The following is a 14,024-nucleotide window of genomic DNA, read 5'->3' on the forward strand; positions in this document are numbered from 1 at the left end:
GCTCTGAGTGTGTACTGATGAATGGTGAGTGAATGGACACCCCTTGCCTGTATTGCACATTGTCGTGAAGATACCAGAAAGGAGAAGACACAGAATGGTAACATGGAAGCTGTCGCTGAAGAATGATGGCGGTGTATCACTCGGGGGCAAAGTGGCACATGTTGGGACGTGCAAAATGTTAAGAAAGTCATGAACTGTTCCATAGGAACTGTTTCCGAAGCACATGTTGGGAAGCACAACACATTAAGACGTTAAGTTATGGACTGTTCTATAGTCTGAAGAAGGGTGATATGCTTCCTTTAGGCGCAAAGCGGCATTAGTTGCAAGGCAACTTGGTTTAATATCATATTTATGGAGTTTTACTTTCTGGTTGATTTGAAAGTCGATCCAGCAGGGTATCGATTCATGCCCATGGCAGGGGGGTAGAGCTTGGCTCCAAACCACCTAGTGTGATAAAGTTTGAAATGCTTGATTAACAAACAAGCTTCTAAGAGGGCCACTGCTGCCAAGATGATTGATGAATTGAGCTACAGAAGATCAAAGGGCCAGCTGTCACTATAGATGACCCAGGGTGATTCACGGACGAATGCTGCCTCTAGAGGCCGCTACAGTGGGACGAACAGAAAAAGAATATATTAACCACTTAAGGACCGCCTCCTGCACAGAATGGCACAGCTGGGCACATGCACATACAGGTACGTTCTCTTTAAGTGCCCAGCCGTGGGTCGCGGGCGCGCACCCGCGACCTGGTCCCAAGCTCCGTGACCGTGGAACCCGCGGACCCGATCGCCGCTGGAGTCCCGCGATCGGTCTGAAGAACGGGGAGAGCTGTGTGTAAACACAGCTTCCCCGTTCTTCACTGTGGCACCGTCATTGATCACTTGTTCCCTTTCATAGGGAAACACAATCAAGGACGTCACACCTACAGCCACAGCCCCCTACAGTTAGAAACACAAATGAGGTCACACTTAACCCCTTCAGCGCCCCCTGTGTTTAACTCCCAAACTGCAATTGTCATTTTCACAGTAAACAATGCATTTTTAATGAATTTTTTGCTGTGAAAATGACAATGGTCCCAAAAATGTGTCAAAATTGTCCGAAGTGTCCGCCATAATGTCGCAGTGACGAAAAAAATCGCTGATCGCCGCCGTTAGTAGTAAAAAAAAAAAAAATTATAAAAATGCAATAAAACTATCCCCTATTTTGTAAACGCTATAAATTTTGCGCAAACCAATCGATAAATGCTTATTGCGATTTTTTTTACCAAAAATAGGTAGAAGAATACGTATCGGCCTAAACTGAGGAAAAAAATATATTTTTTTATATATTTTTGGAGGATATTTATTTATAAAAGTTAAAAATATTGAATTTTTTTCAAAGTTGTCGCTCTATTTTTGTTTATAGCGCAAAAAAAAAAAAAACGCAGAGGTGATCAAATACCACCAAAAGAAAGCTCTATTTGTGGGAAAAAAATGATGCCAATTTTGTTTTCGAGCCACGTCGCACGACCGCGCAATTGTCAGTTAAAGCGACGCAGTGCCGAATCGCAAAAATTGGGTTGTGTCTGGGCGGTGTATGAATGGAATTTAAAAGTGCTGACGGGGAAAAAAAAACTTTCTCTCGTCTCATGGCTCTCTTGACTGATGGCTCCCATGCCATCGAGCTTAGGGGACGATACAGTTTATAGAGGACGACCTTACGTAACGTATCATTGATGTTTTTGTTTTTCTTATGCTCTGTAATATTTTCCTTTTAGTGTTTTTATGTTGGCATTCCTATTTTCAATAAATAAGACATTGTTTTATTAAGCAGTGTGTTTTTTTTTTCATAGCTAACCTTATATCATTGTACTAGAAGAAAACAATGGGTCCCCTGACTGGACTTTAAAGGCACAATAGTGTAGACCACAAAGTGGATAAACGTAATAGTAAAAAATAAATATATCATTTATTATAGAAGTTCAAAACAGATTATATTAAAACATTGACATGATATGGAATGAATGTAGACTAGCATATGGTTGAGTTCAAGGAGTGCAAACAAGCATTGTAGGACGTGATTCTTCAGAGTGTACCCGACGTTTCTGAGAGATGACTCTCTTTCCTCAGGGGTGAAGAGAAGAGTCAGCCACTTATCTATAATATGTATAATAGATAGTCAGCATAAACCGTGCAACATTTTTTCAAAATATGCTTAATGAAAAAGAAGAGAAATGGTAACTTCTCAATACTCACAGCTTGAAGCTGTTCTATGGACAAATCATTCCATTCATACGTTAAAAACAGAGAAGATGAGCAGCATTGTGATCTGGGTTTACTAATATAGCCAAACATGATTGGATATAGTTCAAATGGAGCCAACCTCCACTGGGCCCTGTAAAGATAGTGTATGATGGTAATATGTGATTGCCCTGAAGGGGGGTTTATTGTTATTGTCTTATTGCTTATTTTGTTGTATATTAAATAACTTGAGATTACATGTTGCTAGTCTTACCAGATTGTGCACAGTAAGGGAGTTGTGTTGTTATGGCTCGTGACCGCTGCAAGTAAAAATGTATATAATGCAGATGTTATTGATCTAGAATGTGATAGTTGGTAAGTTGTTATAGGCATTCAAAGAAGTATTGGTAGTCTACTTGTTTGTTTTAGAAAAAAGGGGGGTTATAAATAGTTCTTTATTATAAAGATTTTTATTTCATGTGAGATACAGAAAGTCTCACCTTAGAAATTACTTGAATGGTATATGTTTTTTTTATTATTTTGTTTTAATAATGTAACCAAAATTGTAACAAACATAAACTGCCACTGGGTGGCGTCAGTAACACGTATATTAGTATATGGTGTTAGCAAGCCTATACAGGTAGACTAACCTGTGAGCAAAGCTGGTGTGAAATAAAAACATGTTGCTGAACGTGGCCTGAGCTGTTTAAGTATACAGTGGCTAAGGCTATAGAGATTACTACAAGCAGATAGCATGTATTGTGAACAGATAATAAATAGTAATGTTTACCTGGTATAGAGGTGGCAGATGGGAGCAGTCATGCAGTCCAAACCTATGCTGGATCACAAATGACTTTCTCCCCACCTTTATTTAAATACCCTCCTCCCGCCAATCAGCGGTGCACAGCACAACAATGTGCAGCTGTGATCGTACGGCTAGGAGGGTGGTATGGGCTGACAGGGAGGTTGGTTCCCTGAGACGAGGGTGCACGCCCCCCTCCCCGATCGCGCATGTGCGCGCGACGGAGTGACGGGCTGAACCCAAGGCCCACCGACACAAGAGCTCCCCCGCCGCACTGGGCATCCACACGGGGGGAGCAAGATGGCGGCCAGGCGGAGGATTCCGCGCTGGATCGCCATCAATAGCCACCACATATTGTGGATCTGTTTTGTGCTTCTATAATAAATTATATATTTATTTTTTACTATTACGTTTATCCACTTTGTGGTCTACACTATTGTGCCTTTAAAGTCCAGTCGGGGGACCCATTGTTTTCTTCTGATTCTTTCTTTGGATGTGGCACCACATAGAGACACGGACCGATAATCTGTTTTCTTATATCATTGTACTATCACCAGTAACATTATCAGAGCTTCGATAGTCTAGCTAATTATAGGAATAGACAAGTTAATACATATACTGAATAGATAGAGGTAATCCATAACTACCTAACATTTATTTCACTGGCCTTACAGGCAGTTAGGTACGGTGCAATCATCTGGTCGTTGAAGTCCACCCCTTCCATGTTAAGGTTGTATTCGTGAACACAGAGGGGATTCACAACAACACCAGTTGCCTTTGGAATTTCAACTGTTGTATCTGCGTGAATAGCAGACAGAACAAAAACATTCCGTGTGTCCCTTCAATTCACTGTGAGCAAATTATTATATCTCAAGCAGGCTCTCCCCCCCATCTAAGTCAGGATTCTACAAGCTGTTGGGGGATGCCCCAGCGATTAGATCGAACTGTGCCACATGTGCCAATTCCAGAATCAAAAAGGTGACTAAAAAGTGGCACGTACAAGTAGTATCCCTTTCCGAATAAGGGTGACACCAAGTCCCAAACAATCTTATCGCTGCTCCCTATGTAGTCTGGGTAGTTATCTTACAGTGTTATCTTTTCCCTCGTAAACCAAAAAACGATATGGCCCAGATTCTCAAAGGAGTTACGCCGGCGTATCTCCAGATACACCGTCGTAACTCTGAGTGTGAGGCATCGTATCTATGCGCCTGATTCTTAGAATCAGTTACGCATAGATTTGTCTTAGATCCGACCGGCGTAAGTCTCTTACGCCGTCGTATCTAAGTTGCATATTTACGCTGGCCGCTAGTTGTCGCTTCTGTCGATTTACGCGTTGAATATGGTAATGAGCTAGATACGCCGATTCTCAAACGTACGTGCGCCTGGTGCATTTTTTTACGTTGTTTACGTAAGTTTTTTTTTGGAGTAAAGTTACCCCTGCTCTATGAGGCGTAGATGAGCCGTACCAATGTTAGGTATGGACGTCGGGGCAGCGTAAAATTTTTCAAGTTTTTCGTCATTTGCGTAAGTCGTCCGTGAATGGGGCTGTGCGTAAGTTACGTTCTCGTCTAAATCATTGAGTCTTTGCGGCGTAATTTGGAGCATGCGCACTGGGATACGTCCACGGACGGCGCATGCGCCGTTCGTTAAAAGCGTCAATTACATGGGGTCACGATTAATGTCCATAAAACACGCCCACCACTTCCACATTTGAATTAGGCGTGCTTATGCCGGCCCAGTTACACTACGCCGGCGTAACTTAAAGCACAAGTTCTTTGAGAATACGGAAATAAAATTAAGCTGCGCTGCTAAAGTATGACTTAGATACAGTTCCTATCCCAATTATAGCACAAAATTAGAGATATAACCATATATATGTACAAATAATGAAAATAAAGTGACTTAGTGCACACATTAAATGCAATCAGTATTGAACAAAAGTCCCAAAGAAATTTCAACAAAACTCCAAATTCTGTGCGGACATGAATGCCAGAAAGAAAGGTGCTGAAAGTAGTGTCCAAGTAGCAGGATAGATGAGAAAGCCACCACCTCCTATCTATATCCTGCTTACCGGATGGGATGGATCCCTATAATAAGGAATCAAATGCGCTTGTGGCTCTACAGCCCAGATGGCAATCAATCGATCCAGCAAGCAAAGGGTCCTCACTTCTTAGTTTGCAATCTAGCTTTCCCCTTAAGTTCACATTACCGCTCTCCAGCAAGTCACCATGTAGATATCCAAAAGGAAAAAAGAATCGACATAGAGCAGTATTGCAAACAAAGCTGATTTAATAAGAAAATGTCAGTTTCACTCACATTTAGTGGAATAACAGTAAGCGTTTAAATGTCTCTAGCCGGCCGGCTTTCTCGTGTCGCTCGCTCCTTCCGGATGGCGATGAGGTACACACAATAGTGGCGTCAGCACGCCGCTCCTCCCTACGCCGTTTCGTCCTATCGTGGACTTCTTCCAGGGGCACGAGCGGCGTGCTGACTTGCCACTTGATATTCGTTAGCAACGCCCTAGGTCCGCCCAGTTCTGACATCATGTGACCTGGCGTGCCGATCCGCCATCTTGGAATTGGGATCGCTTGCCCTTATTAGTGTTTTCACATAATAAGGGTGCGGAGAGATGTGTATTAAGTGAATTTTTCTGCTGGGATTCAAATACGAGCCACAAGAAATAGACAAACAAGGGTGGCATTGTCCATAACGAAAACTCAGGTAACCCTCCCAAATCAGTACATCAATCTCCGAATTTGATAATATCTCAGCATATCCATATTGAAGATTCAAAACTTATATTTGCATAAGTTGAACATGTATATGTAACAAAAATATATATATGTGAAGTTAAAAGTTATTTTAATTAATTCATTATGTTAAAAACGAATGTGCATTAAAATTGATTGTCTGCCAGTAGGTGGCAGTGTATCTCAGTTCCAATTCGTTTTAATTAAAAAACAATTGGAACATATTCTTTAAAAAATTATAGCCAGCCTCATATAAATTGATGATGAAGGGCCATCTAAAATAACAACATAAAATGTTAATAATAAAAAAATTTAAAAAAATGATTTTATATTTTAAAATCTAAGGAGATATATTTTACAATTTAAATATGACAATTCAGTCTGCACCGAGGATACATCACACATCTAATTGCGTAAGTAATGCAGACCAAATATGTCAAATAAATATTCTATATGTCTCCAATTTATAACCTTATATACAACCGTGTAGGTGTCATATGACTATAAAAAGGTTAAAAATATATGTCCCCCTTGTAAAGTTTGAATTAGAAGTCCAGGTTTACCAGGATGTCAGATCTGGTTCACACAAAATTTCTCAATTAACCATTGTCTATAAATGCGTTAACATCTGTGTCAACATTTAATCCATAGGGGACATAAGTTCGAACTCGATATATCCAAGACATTTCAAGTCTGGACAGCTCCCTTACTAGAGAACTCCCCCTCCAATGGGATTCAAATTTGTCTATACCCAAGAAGAGGGTGCCCTCCGGATTTCGCTTATGGTGCTGATCATAGTGTTGTGACACAGAATGATTCGGGTAACCAGATCGTATGTTTGCAATATGCTCCCCTAATCGTACCTGCATGGATCGCTTGGTCCTTCCTATGTATTGTTGTCCACATGGACATTCCAAGAGGTAAACTATACCCGTTGAGCTACATGTAATAAATGGCTCGATTTTATGTCCCATGGACGTGCTGGTGGAGACAAAATTTACAGTTTTTTTTGTTTTGATTTTATTGAGGGTGCAAACCTGACACCTCCGACATTGGTGATATCCTGTGAGGCCCCTCTGAAAAAATGAGACTTTTTTGTCAGGAGGGTCTACTACATTAGGAGCAACTCTGTCTCTTAAAGATGGTACACCCCTAAAGATTACCCGAGGGTTAGCAGGCAAAAAGGTTTTTAAGATCCTATCACTGCCTAATATGTGCCAATGCCTCTTTATTATTTTCTTGATCATATAATGTTGGGTAGAATAGGTAGTAATAAAGGGCACAATAGGGCCCTACCTGATTGATCTTGGGGACAGTTTCCAACAACTGACATCTATCTATGTCGGCCACCTCTTTCATAGTATTTTTAAGGATTTCTGGGTCATATCCCTTTTCAGATAGCCTATCTTTGAGAGTGGTGGCTTGAATATTGTAATCCTCCAGGGTAGTACAGTTCCTCCTCATTCTGACAAATTGGCTCCTAGGAACCGACTTTAACCAATTATCATGGTGGCAGCTCCCTATCGGTATATATGAATTTCTATCAGTTTTTTTGAAAAACGTTTTTGTCTTGAGCTGGCCTTCTTCATTTCTTATTGTTAGATCAAGAAAATTGATTGTTTCCTGGCTCGCTTCATGTGTGAGACGTATTCCCCTATTGTTGACATTAAGGGCAGATATAAATTCTTCCAATTGGAGTTTGGTGCCTGTCCATAGGAGGAGGACGTCATCTATATATCTGGCCCATAGCCTGATGTGGGGGTTCAGGCCACTATAGACGACGTCCTCCTCCCATTTGGCCATAAATAAATTGGCCAGACTCGGCGCATATTTTGCACCCATCGCGACACCACGTGTTTGCCTATAGTAATTATGGTTGAACCAAAAATAGTTATGGCTAGCCGCGTACTCAAGAAGCTCTATGAGAAAAGTCTTCTGATTGGAAGGAAGGTCAGAGAGGATGTCTAAATAATGTTTTACAGCCGAGATACCCATATCATGTGGAATAATGGTATATAATGAATTGACATCGGCTGTCACCATCCAAATGTTCTCATCTACTTGTATTTGAGAAAGCAAATTGATCACCTGTTTGGTGTCCCTCAAGTATGAAGGCATTTTTTGTACAAGGGGTTGGAGAAAAAAGTCTATATACTTGCCCACCCTGGACGTCACTGAGTCTATACCACTGACTATTGGGCGTCCAGGGGGGCAAGTCAGACTCTTGTGAATTTTCGGAAGACAGTATAAAATGGGAACCCTTGGGGCCCTTGGAATCAAAAAGGATTGCTCCTTTTCGTTAAGAATCCCCAATTCTGAGCCCTTCTCAACTAGCACTTCCAGTGTATTTTTATATTGTATGACTGGATTTCCCAATAAAGGTGCATATGTCTCACTGTCCTCCAGTAATTTGTTGGTTTCTTGAATGTACACTGTCCGATCCATTAGGACAATCCCCCCCCCCCTTATCTGCAGGGCGAATGACTATGTCCTTATTAGAACACAGAGAGTCCAAACCTTCAACCAACCTTTGGTCCATCCTATCCTTGGCCACTTTGATAGTCTCCAAATCCCTCAGCACCACATCTCGGAACACCCTTAGAGGAGGTGCCAGAGTTCCGGGGGGATTCCAGGTAGAGGCATTAGCAAGGCCAGAATGAGTATTGACCTGCTGTGTCTCTACTCTGTTAGAGGTTGGTAGGCCTGCAAAATAGCGTTTGATGTTTACACGTCTTACATACTGGTGAATATCCATGTATGTCTGGAATTTGTTTAATTTCTTAGGAGGTGCAAATTTGAGTCCCTTATTGAGTAGTATTTTTTCCGATTGAGTCAGAACATGAGAACTCAAATTATAGATGCCTGCATCACTCACATCCTTGCTTTTTTGGGACTTAGACCTCCCCCCCCTCTGCACCCTCTTTGTCTTCTACCTGCCTCTTTACGCCTTGATTTGACCTGGGAAAACCCCAATTGTCCCTAGAGGTATTGTCATATTGACCTGACGGGAAGGCTCTTGAGGGGCCTTGTCTATATAGTTCTTGAACCTGACTTGCTCTTTCATAGTCATCAATTCCATGAGATCTTGGTCCATCTCTATCTTTCAAAGGGAAAAAACGGTTCCTCGTATCCGTTTCACTATCATATTCGTAGTCATCCCTTCCTCTGTCTGAGTAATGTCGAGTGTTATGATACATTCTCTGTTCCGGATGTGGTCCAAGGTAATTATTTTCATTATGGTTTCTTATGGGACCTCTTTCTCTTCTGGGTGAATCCATATAATGTTGGTATTGACCCGAATGCTGCAAACTAGCATTTCGATCATTGTTACCCCCATTGGTTGCTTGAGACATTTTTGTTCGACCAGAATTCTGTCCTTGTTGATGGTAATAGGCTTTAGGGCCTGAAGTCCTATTAGGGGATTGGTGAGATACCTTTTTGCCTTTTTTACCAGTTTTATTCTTTTTAGGGGTTTTTCCTGTTTCATTGCGTGTCCAAGAATTATGTGGGACAATGGTGGCCTCTGAAGGTATATCTCCACCCTGTACTATGGCTTCCATTCTTGAGTGAATTCTTTGAGAATACGGGACCTGCCGCTCTAAGTTACGGCGGCGTAGTGTATCTGAGATGCACTACGCCCGCCTAAAGATAGGCGAATCTACGTGAATCTGGGCCTATATGCATAGCCTGTTGCCCTGTCACACAGCTTATACAACTTGGCCCCATATCTGGCATGCTTGCTGGGGAGAAACTGAAAGACAGGTGGCCAGAACGTAAACGTAATCAGAGACTCATAAACGTAGACAACTTGATCAGGAATAAACAAGGTTGCAAATTGTTGGTTGAAGTGGTTTACGAGGGGCCAAATATTATGGAACTGGTCATATCCAGGGTCACCCTGGGGACAAAAGAGTTCATTATCATTGAAATGCATGAACCACAAGATTTGCTCCTGATTTGAGTCCTGGTCATGGAAGCAGAGAACACAGGCATATGGTGAATTGGGTCAGTGGACCAATATGACAGCAACTCAGTCTTTTTAGTTATGCCCATGAGAAGGGGATAGGCCCAGAAAGTCTTAAATTCGGGAACTGTTATAGGTTTCCAGCCACATTCTTTGGCAAAGGGTGAATTTGAGTTTGTGGTGATACATTGATTAGCATATAAATTGCTTTGGTCCACAACAAATCTGTAGAGATCTTCCATGAAAAACAGCTTGTGAGAGTGAAGGGTACTAAAATCCTCTGTTTCCGTCTGAATTCCGGGTTGGACAGTGGATGGGGAGAAGTACAGATGCTGCAGAAGTGGTGGGCTGCCAATCAGGATTTGCATGCAGCGGGAAGGGCACTATGGTCTCTACGGGCCTGTCTTTGAATTCTCTATGGCTGCGGGGCACACTGCTAGCCACCGCACCAGCTTGAACTGCACTTATGGGACTCTCCACTTCACCAAGGGATACTGCAGTACTGATTTTTCTATGACCAGGATGTACTAGGCCGCTGGTGCTTGCCAGTTCACCAGAATGTTGAGCGGCACTAGTACTGGCTCTCTGCTCTATATGAGAACCCTGCGGTTGTTGCACCTCAACAACAGAAGAATGGGGTCGGTTACACCGGACCTTAGCAGGGACCACTACTCCATCGTCAGGGCTATCTGTCAGGGTGCCGCTGCTCTCTACCGGTTCATATACTGAGCCTGAATCTCACAGTGAGGCTTAAATATTTTTTGCATTTTCTCCATCAAGTCCTCCCTTTGTATAGGCTCCGATAAACCACAAAGTCTCAAACTGTTCTGATTCTCCTGATCTTCGATTTTTTTATATTTTGATTTCACCTTTTATTTATTTTTTTACTTGTGTATGACTATCTAATCTTTTCTCCAAGTCTTCCACTCTTGTTAACACATGTCCCAGGTCTGTAAGCTCCTTGCGTAAATTGTCAGCTCTATATAAGTACCTGAATAATAATAATAATAATTATTGCCATTTCTGTTTTCAATAAATTTTCCAGTGCTGCAAACATGGCTGCCATTTCTACTTTAGTTTAGTAGTTGAGTGTTCAGCTGCAGTTCTTCCTTATTCCTTTATGTCCAGATCTATTCCAAAGTCTTGTTCTGTTTTGGACTGAATAAATATATTCATATGTATTGATAATCTGTTTTGACCTTTTTTTCATTTGCACCTGTCTGCTTCCCATTGGATCCTTGTTGTTTTCCTGTTGTTTGATTTCCAGCATTACTATCTTGAGTGCAGACGTTTCACATAGGTTGGACTTGATGGACTTGTGTCTTTTTTCAACCTCACCTACTACTATATGTATTTTTGCATTGGCCCAGGGTTTAGGCTTATTTGTGGTGATTTTGCTGCTGCACTTCCTCTTGCTGTTCTCTTCATCCTTCCTTATTTTCTGCACCCCTTCCAAAATATACCTATTACTACTGTACTCAGAACTCAGAACAAATGGTGACTGACTGTCTTTCTGCGGAAGTGTATTTTTTTCACCCTTCTGCAATTTAGCAATAGTTCAACAACAGTTCAACTGTGCACTGAAACTCCTTGTGCTCTTATCATATAACAGTCTGTGAATATATTAATCCAGTTAGAGAAAAAAGGGTACTCACCACGGAAGGGGGGGCTGTGGGTGTGTGGGAGAGGATGTCCTCTTCCCCCAAAAAAATGCTCCCAAAACTTCCCGTCTACTGCTCCATTTTCCCCTTTTATTTTATTTTTTTAAATTTCAGACTCCCTGTTCCACGACTGAGTCCCCCGATCTGATGTGTGCTGACCGAGCTCCGAGCTCCTCTGGCTTTCACAGTTTTTTCACCCTCTCTTCAAGGATCTCCGATCACTGCCAAATGGTTGCCGAATGGGTCCCCTGGTCCTCTGAGTGTGTGTTCGAGAGTTTGCCTTCTCCTTCTCCTCCTCCAGTCATTTGTCTCTCCTCCGCTCACTCACTCAGTCACTCGCTCACCAAAACAGCAGCAATAACACTGCCGACCGACCTGTCTCCAGCTTCTCCACCCGGTAAGACTAAGGCCGCGTACACACGGTCGATCCATCCGATGAGAATGGTCCGACGGACCGTTTTCATTGGTTCACCGCTGAAGCAGACTGATGGTCTGATGTGCGTACACACCATCGTTCCAAAAACCGATCGGGTCAGAACGCGGTGACGTAAAACACACGACGTGCTGAAAAAAACGAAGTTCAATTCTTCCAAGCATGCGTCGACTTGATTCTGAGCATGCGCGGGTTTTGAACCGATGCTTTTGTGTACTAACCATCGGTTTTGACCTATCGGTCAGCGGTCCATCGGTTCGATTTTAACCACTTGAGATCCGCGCTATAGACAAAATACGTCCGCAGCGCGGCTCTCAAGTGCCAAGTGGCCGTTTAAACACGGCCTTTTATGTGCATTACCCGCGCGCGCCACTGGGTGGCGCGCGGCAGGTAAAGACCCAATGCGTGTACCTGGCGGCCGCGATGTCCGCTGGGTACACGCGATCGTCGGTGACACGGCAGGTGACAGCAGGAACGTGGAGCTCTGTGTGTAAACACAGAGCTCCACGTGCTGTCAGAGGAGAGGAAACCGATCTGTGTCTCTTGTACATAGAGACACAGCATCGGTCACCTCCCCCAGTCACCCCCCTCCCCCCACACAGTTAGAACACGCCCAGGCTACACAGTTAACCCCTTCCTCACCCCCTAGTGTTAACCCCTTCCCTGCCAGTCACATTTATACAGTAATTAGTGCATTTTTATAGCACTGATCGCTGTATAAATGTGAATGGCGTCAAATTTGTGTCAAAAGTGTCCGATACGTCCGCCGCAATATCCCAGTCCCAATAAAAATCGCAGATCGCCGCCATTACTAGTAAAAAAAAAAATAATAAAAAAAATCATAATTCTGTTCCCCATTTTGTAGGCGCTATAACTTTTGCGCAAACCAGTCGCTTATTGCGATTTTTTTTTTTTTTTTTTTTTTTTACAAAAATACGTCGAAAAATACGTATCGGCCTTAACTGAGAAATAAAAGAGTTTTAAAAAAAAAATGGGATATTTATTATAGCAACAAGTAAAAAAAATATATATTTTTTTTAAATTGTCGCTCTTTTTTTGTTTATAGTGCAAAAAATAAAAACCGCAGAGGTGATCAAATACCACCAAAAGAAAGCTCTATTTGTGGGGAAAAAAGGACGCCAATTTTGTTTGGGAGTCACGTCGCACGACCGCGCAATTGTCAGTTAAAGTGACGCAGTGCCGGAAGCTGAAATTTCGCCTGGGAACGAAGGGGGTTTATGTGCCCAGTAAGCAAGTGGTTAAAGCAAGTTCTCTAATTTTTGTCCGAAGGACAAAAGACAGATGGGCCGTACACACGGTCGGTTTGGACCGATGAAACGGAACTTCAGTCCGTTTTCATCGGTTTGGACCGACCGTGTGTACACGGCCTGACCGTCAGGAGGGAAGCGATCAGGAGCGTGACCGGGATACACCGCAGTTTGCCTAAGGTAAAGCTGTTAGTCTACCCCTGCATTAGAGGAATTCAAGTGATGGGTGCAACCAGAGCTCCTGCCATGAGCTTCCTGTCGGCACTATTCTTAGGCTCCTCCCTCCGATTAGGTCTCAGTTTTTGATGTATATTGAGAGAGAGTTTGTACTTACATTTTTTTTAAAAAGCATTTTATATGTAATTTCCATAAACATGTATAATTACAGGTCAGTTAAATAAGGTTTTTCTTTCTTTACAAGCCCAGCTGCTAGTGGAAACTGACACATTTGGCAGCCAAGTCCGGATTAAAGGAAGAGAGACAGATTTTTACCTTTGTATGAACAGAAAAGGCAAGCTTATTGGAAAGGTAAGTCCTTTGTTCAGTTACATTATTATAAAATAATGGCTCAGAATGATGTTTGCATTGTTTAGAAATGTGTCATAAAACGCATAATCTGTGGTAACAATTTCTAAACCAGGCTCAAAGAGTAGCAGCTAACTATCTCTGAGCCCTATTTCAAAATACTATCACCCAGAATTTACACAATGGAATCCACTTAGTAGAATTTTTAAATCCAGTTTGAAAGTAGTTTGAATATTGTGTAAAACTTTTGTAAATTGACCCCACAAATACATAAAAAAAATCTGAAAGAAATGTGGTTGAACCAGAACCAAAGACCTAGTGCAGTATTTATCCATGTAGCTTCAGGACTTTTGTGTCATAATTCTTTGTATAAAGCTTTGATAGTTGTCAATAAACGACTGA

At 42.1% G+C, this 14,024-nt stretch overlaps 1 protein-coding gene across 3 annotated transcripts in view; it reads left to right on the plus strand.

Annotated features, from left to right (window-relative positions):
• Positions 1–13,661, plus strand: part of FGF18 (fibroblast growth factor 18) — a 285,024-nt gene extending 271,363 nt beyond the window's left edge. For 2 of the 3 annotated variants that reach the window (XR_005747966.1, XR_005747965.1), the window contains one exon: positions 13,519–13,618. Coding sequence is in view for 1 of the 3 variants with exons in the window: in XM_040344707.1 (XP_040200641.1) it covers positions 13,519–13,661 (143 nt within the window). In the remaining 2 variants the exon portion in view is untranslated. Of the gene's footprint in view, positions 1–13,518 lie in introns of all 3 variants that reach the window. The other variant, XM_040344707.1, reaches the window with a different exon arrangement.
• The last annotated feature ends 363 nt before the right edge of the window (positions 13,662–14,024 follow it).

This window comes from Rana temporaria, chromosome 3, assembly GCF_905171775.1.
Source record: "Rana temporaria chromosome 3, aRanTem1.1, whole genome shotgun sequence".
Taxonomy (NCBI): domain Eukaryota; kingdom Metazoa; phylum Chordata; class Amphibia; order Anura; family Ranidae; genus Rana; species Rana temporaria.